The following is a 10,044-nucleotide window of genomic DNA, read 5'->3' on the forward strand; positions in this document are numbered from 1 at the left end:
TAAGTATGTGACCAGGTGTGGTGGCTCAGGCTTGTAATCCCAGCACTTTGGAAGGTCGAGGTGGGCAGATCATCTAAGGTCGGGAGATCGAGACCAGCTTGACCAACATGGAGAAGCCCTGTCTCTACTAAAAATGCAATATTAGCTGGGCATGGTGGCGCATGCCTGTAGTCCAGCTACTCAGGAGGCTGAGGCAGGAGAATCGCTTGAACCCGGGAGGCGGAGGTTGTGGTGAGCCGAGATCGTGCCACTGCACTCCAGCCTGGGCAACAAGATCAAAACTCCGTCTCAAAAAAAAAAAAAAGTATAAGTATGTGTCTCTTTGATGGAGCAGAGGCTGTACCTGCAAAACCATGCAGCACCATGCACCTTGCTGAGCACTGATGGTATCCATCCAAGGAGACCAGAGACCAATGTTAGGAACACAAACTTTGGCTCAGCGTTAATCCTGTTATGACCATGTATGGACTGTGCAACCTCTGACAGATAACATAATTGGTTTGAACATCGGTGTACTCATTGATGTAAATGAAGATAAAATGTAAAATGAGGCTATGAGGAGAACACTTTTCTTTTATAATTGCTGAGAATTAGAGAAAATAAAATTAGAATATCTGATATATGCAAGTGGTGAATGAATGACAGATGCCACTATCAGTAACTGTGAACACACCACTAAAACAATCATTTATGGCCTAGAAGTTTATTATAACAGAGGGTTTGTGGGAAACAGCGCATTAACTAAAATTTTCAAACATTTCTGAACAATTTTTATAGTGCATTTAATTTACATGATTTTTTTGAGAATTAAAATATTTAATTTTTTTATATTTAGTTTTTATATATCTTTATATATTTAGGGGGTACAAGTACAAATTTTTTTTTACATGCTTTTTTTTTTTTTTTTCTTTGAGGTGGAGTTAAGCTCTGCTGCCCAGGCTTGAGTGCAGTGGCGTGATCTCAACTCACTGCAACCTCTGCCTCTCTGGTTCAAATGATTCTTCTGCCTCAGCCTCCCAAGTAGCTGAGATTACAGGCAAGCGCCATCAAACCCGGCTAATTTTTGTACTTTTAGTAGAGATGGGGTTTCACCTTGTTGGCCAGGCTGATCTCAAACTCTTAATCTCAGGTCATCTCCCCGCCTGCACCTCCCAAAGAGCTGGGATTACAGGCGTGAGCCACCGTGCCCAGCCAAATTTCTTACATGCCAGTGTTGCTTAGTGGTGAAGTATGGGCTCATGATGTTTGATTTACTACAGAGTGACTGTGAGTTTTAAATTAAGAAATTAGAATTTAATTATTATTTTCTTGAATTTCTAAGAAAATGAAATCTCCATTTGCTAAACGAATTTTGTTTCTTCTTTTGAGGTGTTGGAGAAAATTTGACAGATCCATCTGTTATAAAACCTGAAGTCAAACAGTAAGTTAATTTATATGTTATCATTTAGAAAATTGCATTTAACACATAGTAAATGGTTTTAAAAATAATTTGCAAACATATATGTTCCCTGCCTAGATTCTAGAAAGGTTTTTAGGTAGCTTATGTATATAGACCAAAAACAATATGATTATAAAAAAGCATAGGTTAGGAAATGGGGGCAAAAAGAAAATACAGAAATATGTAAAATGATATTAAATCTGCAGTTAGATTTGTACACATAAATGGAAATTATAAGGATTAATGCAAATTCGACTGGGTTTCCAATGTGCAAGTTTAGCTTCTGAGGGTTTGATATGAGAACAATGTCATAGTGGAAGCACAGTTTCCTTTGTTGTCTTCACAATGGAGTCATTGCATCTTATCATGGGCAGCATCTTCATTCATATGCTTATAAAATGAAAGCTGAGGGCATAAAGTGTGCTATTTAGTAACAGCAAATCTTATGAGAGGACAAAACAATGTAGTTTAAATATGAACCATCAGATAATCTGACTTAATTAAGAGCTGAATTTTAAATTCTATAGAGAGATGACTCAACTTGTCCCTTGAATTCCCATGGGTATTTTATCCCAGAAGCAGGCTTTTGGGAAGACTTGGCAGTAAAGGATCTCAGGTTGTATTCTTGTATTAAAGGTGGGGTAGAAAGAAGTGATGGTGAGGTTTAAACACTGATCAATATGGCAGGCAACAATGGTTCTCAAATAAGAGCTTACATCACAATCACCAGGAGAGCCTGTGAAAACACAGATTGCTGGGCCTCACTCCCAGAGTTTCTGCTTCAGTAGGTTTGGGGTAGGGCCAAATAATCTGCATTTCTTACAAGCTCCCAGGGAATTATGATGCTGCTGGTCCAGAGACCACTCTTGAGAACTGCCAGCATACATTTTTACTTCTTAGTTGTCATAATTGTGTACACTTGGCCCCTGGGTAGTAGGTATATGTATATAACTACAAAAGTGGGCAATCAATAAAATCTGAAATTTTTACTTTCCCTCCCCAAGAACTCATAAATATTCACTGCTTTAGTGCTCTGTTATTTTACTGAGTGATTTAATCTAAATATGTAGGCTTCTATGCAAAGAGGCCCATCTAAAAGTGTATTAGATATTTAATTGGACTAGGTGAACTAGAGAACATAAAGGTGATCCGTATTGAACATACACATTTAATTCCTATGATATTTATTTGACTGTGGCATCCATGTTACCACGCTACGTACATAAAGACTTTATTATTTTTCACTTACGCTCTGCTAAGGTGTTTTTAGCTAAGAATATTATTTCTTCAGTAGCCCTGTATGCCTAAGGGTTAGTAGTAAGAATCTTATACTGAAAGTACTTTATAATTTTGCAGGGGAAATTTTTTGCATATATAATGAACCAAGTTTATGTATACCCCATCTATCATTTATTAAATTTTGACCTTGTCATATGTCACTTAATATGACCTGAATATGCTATCATTTAGAATTCTAAGATTATATTATCCCCCTTGACAGGTAGGTATTTAATTGCATGCTATAGGCCAGTGGGCCTCAATTTCTGTTAAAGTCACCTGGGGAACTTAAAAAAAATTGCCAAGGATTGGCATCAAATTAGAATCTCTGGAGATAGGGCCCTGATATCTGTATTTTTTTAAAGTTCCTCATGTGATTCTATGGGCAACCAGGGTTGAGAAACTCTGTCTTATGGCAACTTTATTTTTTTATGACTTAAGGATAGTAACTCTGGAAACTGATAGGACGGCTTCGTTTTTTTTTTTTGCCCGGTTTTGTGGGGTGACCCAATTTTGGATGCAGTTGGCCTTCATGGTCAAGATAACAAGAACTACTATTTTCTCCTGCTCATGAGGAATTATGTCCGATTAGTTCCATGGGGCTCACATTTCGAATGCCTTATGTGTCTGAAGCACTTGCTACACGAAGCAGGGGACATGGACCAACAAGGTCAGCATCATCAGGAAGAGGGTTAGACATGCAGAATCTCAGGACCCTGCCCAGACATACTGAATCAAAATCTGAATTTCCACAAGATCCTCAGGTGATCCGATGTGAATTAAAGTTTGGGAAGCACTGATTTAAGCAAGTGCTTTCAGGTTATTTATTTTAACCTTTGCAACAACAATGAAAGGAACCATTTTCAATCCCAGTTCACAAATGAGAAAACTTAGGCTCAGTGAAGATGGTAACTTTCCTATGAGGAGAAGGGGTCAATGAGAGGACAACCCTCTACCAAAAGAGAAGATATTCTTGTGGTGTAAATTCTCATATCATTTCAAATGCTTGTTGTCTCTTAACTTTCCCTAACCTTCTGCCTTGGTTATTGGTCATTTGGGATTACAGTTTTTTAGCTTACTGCTTTGATAGTTTTGGGCATTTGACAAGTATGAAACGATGATGAGATGTTCTTTAGTAAATCTATGTATAGATGGCACTAATTAGCGTTTCCTCGCATGTGGAACCAAGCTACCACCTGCTTTTCCTGTGTTGTGAAAAATCTGGAAAACAGCTACTTGTATTTTTTTTAAAACCTGGTTGTCTAAGACTGCAAGGCTCTAGGCGTGCTGTAGCGGGTAGATGTAAATGAATTTCCCTACAACTCCCCTTCATTCTCCCCTGCACTGGGAGTGGTCGAACTCCTGCTATATGCATTTTGTAGTAATTTTGATTCTTTTGTCTTAACTTTCCCAGAGCTCATAGAGGGAAATCATTTAACTTACAGCTTTTATCTGAGATTTAGTGTTGCATCTCTGAGTTGGGGATTTTTGTGTTTTACTGGGAGAAAGAAATGGCAGGTATTGAAAGCAAATGAATGAAATATTCTAACAGGGTCATGTTGGAGAGACTATGAAAAGGCATTCTTCAATTTAAACAACTAAAATAACACTGTGTTTCACTTTATTGGCATCGTAGAATCCCAGTCTAAATGCTGAGTGCTTTGACTTTTTTGCCACCTTCAGTTTCACCTTATTGAAGTGGTACCTTGCCAGATGGACAGAGAGAGAGGAATAGTTAACAAGAGGCAGCTTATGCAGCCGGGTAAATACCACCAGAGCTGTGCTCTGTAAGAGCGATTGAGTGACCAGGAAAGTTAATCCTGGGTGTCTATTCACTTGGTCTTCCCGAGAGAGTTCCTCCACCTACTCGCCTCGGAGCAAAGAGGCAATCTGAGATCAAACTGACATCAGCCCTCATTCTGAGCTTGGCACATCTTCAGAGCAGCTACTGTTATTCTGCCAAAAGGAAGTGGAAATTGAGATAAATGTTTCAATCCTTGGATGGAAAAAAGTCCATTTTTACACCACGTCCCTTTTGAAAAACCGCATTCCTTAGAAGCGAAGTTTATTGTTTCCTTTTGTGATAGTTTGCTTTTCTTTTTTCTTAAGACGTGGTATTTAAGAGCGGTAATTGAGTTCAGATTTTAAAATGTGCTGTTTCCACTCTGCTTGTCATTAAAATAAAATATTAGCTTTCATAAAGTTTCTTGGGAAATGTTTCTGGTGTGCTCTGCTCTGTGGTGTGCTGTGTCAACATCCAAAGATTGATGGTCGCCTTTGATATGATAACGGATGAACACTGATCTTAGAATCTGCTGGGAATTTGTTATGATTATAGAGTATTCAAAAGGTGCCTTATATATACTGATTCTATTTGTAACTCTGTCACCTACATCGAGCATATGTACTTTACTTCCACCAACACATTGTGTCATAGTCTTGTCTTTCCACAAAAAGCCCAGCTAGAGCAGTTTGCCGGAGAGCAAGTGGCTTTGAAAAAGCCATGAGTACGGATCTAGGGTTTAGTAGGGTATTTGTTTTTGAGGATGGTTATTTTCGGAAAAGTATTTGGGTTGGAAGCAATGTCTATGCATCGTTTTAGACGCGTGTCCCAAAAGCAAATATATTTTACTTTATATCTTACCTTTGGGGTATTCTGGTAAAACATTTGATAATGAATGTTACTCTTTCACCCCATGTACATTAAAAAGGATTTCACTGTATTTTGTTTTAATGTGGTACATAGAAAATTCACTCTTCTATCAGATTAGTGTTGAAATGTGTTTCACAGTAGGTCTTGGAGTTGGGAACAAAGATTTAAGTGCATTTGAATTTTAAATTTGCAAACCTAACATTGTTGTTTCCCCAAAGTGCTCTGTTCTTTGTTGGCTCCTTTAAGTTTACTGGGTTACTATGGGATACTGTTCGGTATCTCAGAGAATCCTAGTTGAGCTCCTTTTTCTTAGCTGTGATCTAATTGATATTCTGATATTTCCTCTAGATCAAGAGGAATGGTGTTTGGACCGGCCAATTTGGGGGAAGATGCAATTAGAAACTTCATTGCAAAACATAATTGTAACTCCTGCTGCCGGAAGCTCAAACTCCCGGGTATGCCACTAACAGTTCTGTTTTTCTCTAAGTAAATCTCTCGTAGAACAACATCCTTTGTAACCTGGGATAAAGTAGAAAATTGTAATCACATTTTTATCTCATTCACAGTCATTCGCAGGGCCTGACTTTCTGACTGCAAAATTTTCAAGTATCTAAAGGGATTAAAAGGACAGGGATTTACTTTGGGTTCTGCCAAAATGTGATAAAACAACATGGGGCCCAATAGTTGTCACAGTCACTCCAAAGGAAAAGTTCCACTGACTTTAAATGGGATGAAATCTGACCGAGGCAGGTCTTTGTCCTCCCCACCCCCAACTTTGGGTCCTGCCAGCTGCCGGTGGCCTCAGGGTGTTGTCCACAGCATTTCTATTTCTATTCTATTCTAACTTACCCATTGGGTACTTGGGAGGGTGTGGTATGGAGGGAAATGACACCCTCAATCAAAGTAGTGCTTTTTACTGTAAAAATCTGCTACTTTAAACACGCATTGCAACATGTATTTTTAAAAATCTGATTTGATAACATGACATACTTAAAAATTCCTACTATAAAAGCAAGCAGCTGGAGGTCTGTGCCCTCCAAATGGGCAGTCCCAGCCCTGTTGCATTCCTTTCTTTTGTCCCAGAAGGGAAGCGTCATGTGTGCCTCACCTTGCCCACTACTTTTGGTCACACCAAACTTGTCCTTACAGTGGGATTTCACATATCTTAAGCAAGTAGCTCTTTTGCCTTATAATAAATGATCATACCCTGAATTTGAAGTCAGTGAAAGAGCACCATCCATCGTAACCTGGGATGGGGCAGGTGTAAATTTACAACAAACAAAGGTGATTTTTTTTTTTTTGAGATGGAGTCTCACTATGTCGCCCAGGCTGGAGTGCAGTATCGCAGTATCGGCTCACTGCAACCTCCGCCTCCCAGGTTCAAACGATTCTCCTGCCTCAGCTTCCTGAGTAGCTGGGACTACAGACGCTCACTACCACGCCCAGCTAATTTTTTGTATTTTTGGTAGAGACAGGGTTTCACCATGTTGGCCAGGATGGTCTCAAACTCCTGACCTCGTGATCCGCCCACCTCAGCCTCCCCCAAAGTGCTGGGATTACAGGTATGAGCCACTGCGCCCAGCCACGAGGGTGATTTCTAATCTTGTTGGAGTTAGAGGTAGGGGGAGCTCCTGTGGTAAAGGCATAGAGAGACAGAGCTGGAGCAGGCTTCCAGTTCCACTGGGAATATAGTGGTCAGTCAGTGGTGGGGAGATCAAAATGCAGCAGTCAGAGAGGGGAGGGCCATAACTCTCACAACTGGCCAGGACTCACTCTCACAAATCACGTACCTGACGTGGCAAAGAGATTGTGCACAACTGAGCTGCCCGCTGACTTCTGTGGTCAAAAGGAGCTCAGGAAGGGGCTGGGACTGGACTGAGAGTCATCAGGACCTCCAGGTGAGGGCCCTCTGGAAGGCAGGAGCTGACAATGATCAGAGTCATTCCTTGATGGCAGGCTGGAGTCCGGCTCATTCCTTGAGCTCAGTTAGTAGTCCTGTAGGATTAAACTTGAGATAATTTTTTTACATTACACTGGTAGGTGTTTTGTTTATTTGTTTGAGACAGAGTTTTGCTCTTGTCGCCCAGGCTGGAGTGTAGTGGGGCAATCTCGGCTCACTGCAACCTCCGCCTCCCGGGTTCAAGTGATTCTCCTGGCTCAGCCTCCCGAGTAGCTGGGATTACAGGTGCCTGCTGCCACGCCCAGTTAATTTTTGTATTTTTAGTAGAGATGGGGTTTCACCATGTTGGCCAGGCTGGTCTCGAACTCTTGACATCAGGTTATCCACCTGCCTTGGCCTCCCAAAGTGCTGGGATTACAAGCATGATAGACTGGTAGGTTTTGAGTAATTCAGCAATTCCACCATCTCTAGTCCTAATTCATCTTTTCTTTCAAAACCTTAGTTTTTGACCGACATTTAAGTGGAAATAAGAAATATCCTTGTTTATTCAGACACTTGGTAATCTAAATAAAAAAGAGTTTTGTCTGGAAAATAGGATTAGAGGTGATTTTTCATTTTTGTTTGATTACATTTCCCTTCATATTTTTTTATATGAGAGGCAGTTTAGGATAGTATAAAGGGCATAGGCCCTGTAGCCAGAGAGGCTGAACTCACATTTCAGTTCTGTTTTTTACCAGCTGTATGACCTTGGGCTTCAGTTTCCTCATCTGTAAAACAGGCATAATAGCACCTGTTTCATAAAGTTTGTGTGAAGATTGAATTATGTAGTATACGTATTAGTCTGTTTTTATGCTGTTGATAAAGAAAATACGTGAGACTGGGCAATTTATAAGAGAAAGGTTTAATGAGCTTACAGTTTCACATGGCTGGGGAGGCCTCACAATCATGGCAGAAGACAAGGAGGAACAAGTCTCTTCTCACATGGATGGCAGCAGGCAAAGAGAGAGCTTGTGTAGGGAAACTCTCGCTTTTAAAACTATCAGATCTTGTGAGACTCATTCACTATCACGAAAAGAGTGCCGGAAAGATCCATCCCCATAATTCAATCACCTCCCACTGGATTCCCCCATGACATGTGGGAATTGTGGGAGTTACAAGTCAAGATGAAATCTGGGGAGGGGACACAGCCAAACCATATCAACATACATGTTCAATAAATGTTGATTGTTTTATTATTAATACATAATATGTATTAGTTTTATGTCCACATAATCCTCATTTAGCATTAAAAATAATACAAGAAATACATGTTCTAGGCTAGCAAATACAATCAGTATAGCACAAAAAGGTCACAAACATTTTAACCCCGTTTTCCTCCATACCTATCTTACAAAGGTTATGCCTCTTAATATTTTCTTTTAACTTTTTTCTTTTCAGATGGAAGGAGGGCTTAGGAAGCATAGGATCTGATAACTGGATGGAACTTTTATTGGCTGTACCAAATCTGAGGTGCAGGTTTTGTCACAGAAAACTGACCACTGAGATGAGGAGTCAGCCTTCTTGGCTGACCTCTCTGCCTCTGCCTGTCATTCAACAGTAAAATGCCCCGTTTCCCATTTGGTCTCACTTAACTCTGGCCGGATTATGCCTTATAGGGCACTGTGTATTGAAGCAAGCAACCAAGTCTATCTTCCCTGCCCCCATAAACAGTGCCCAAACAGCATAGGGAAGGGAGAGGGGACATTGGGGTGGGAAAGGAGGCTTAATTTAGACATGGTCGAGGGTTTGAGTTCCACATATCTATGGTCTGAGGAAGAGGAGATCTCTCTGAACACTTGGCAAAGCCTAAAGTCCCATTTGTCTTCATGAGCAGTGGGTTATTGGAGTTCCACTATAACCTTTTTACTTGTCCTCCTTTCAGATTTAAAAAGAAATGACTATTCCCCTGAAAGGATTAATTCCACCTTTGGACTTGAGATAAAAATAGAATCAGCTGAGGAGCCTCCAGCAAGGGAGAGGGGTACAAATTCCCCAGAAGATGATATGCAACTATAAAAAGGGAGGAGCAAGAAGATCCCAGTGCTTGCCCTGCCTGCCAGGAACTCTGTGATAACATAGATTGATTGATGTGACATTGATTACAGCAGCATCTCCTTGGAACACGCCTTCTGAGCCTCACATCTCCTTCTGTCCAAAGGCCTCATTGGTATATGATCAATGGGTTCTCCTAGACACTGACCTCTGTCCAGGGCACTTTGCAGCTCCATCCTCAAGTTCCACATGAAGACGCTTGGATGAGTCAGCTGGGAATATTGTTCTTGTATACCTCATTGCTTTAGCTGGTCACTTGGAACCTTGGAGCAGAATCCTGCACATTAAAGGATGGGGTGAGGGGGAGATACATTTATTTTATTTTCTTACTATGTGTGCAGACCGGACCCCCTACTGCTCTTTGTCACCTCACCCACAGATTGTATTTATGTCTATATATGTGTTCATAAAAAGTTGTGTGATTTCCTCCTCTGTCTTTTCGACGGCACAGGACTTGGAATAGCAGTGATAGGAAAAACAGTGGAATGAGGGTGGATTTGCACAGATTGGAGCACATTCCTGCACAAACTACCAAGTATACTGGCAAAATCTAGATGGGTTTCAGATATTGTCAGTTAATCATATAATGCCTGGATATTTCAGGTTTCTGTAAAGGAAAGGGAAATTTAAAACAAATACCCTTCCATATATAATATATACAATATACATGGAGTATATATTTTA

The 10,044-nt window shown here is 40.4% G+C and overlaps 1 protein-coding gene across 3 annotated transcripts in view; it reads left to right on the forward strand.

Annotated features, from left to right (window-relative positions):
• Positions 1–9,783, forward strand: part of TRPM6 (transient receptor potential cation channel subfamily M member 6) — a 162,445-nt gene extending 152,662 nt beyond the window's left edge. For all 3 annotated transcript variants that reach the window (XM_033237090.1, XM_033237089.1, XM_033237091.1), the window contains 3 exons: positions 1,369–1,420; positions 5,718–5,824; positions 9,191–9,783. In XM_033237090.1, coding sequence (XP_033092981.1) covers positions 1,369–1,420; positions 5,718–5,824; positions 9,191–9,324 — 293 coding nt within the window. In that variant the 3' untranslated portion in view covers positions 9,325–9,783. The remainder of the gene's footprint in view (positions 1–1,368; positions 1,421–5,717; positions 5,825–9,190) is intronic.
• The last annotated feature ends 261 nt before the right edge of the window (positions 9,784–10,044 follow it).

This window comes from Trachypithecus francoisi, unplaced genomic scaffold, assembly GCF_009764315.1.
Source record: "Trachypithecus francoisi isolate TF-2019V2 unplaced genomic scaffold, Tfra_2.0 Lachesis_group16, whole genome shotgun sequence".
NCBI lineage: Eukaryota > Metazoa > Chordata > Mammalia > Primates > Cercopithecidae > Trachypithecus > Trachypithecus francoisi.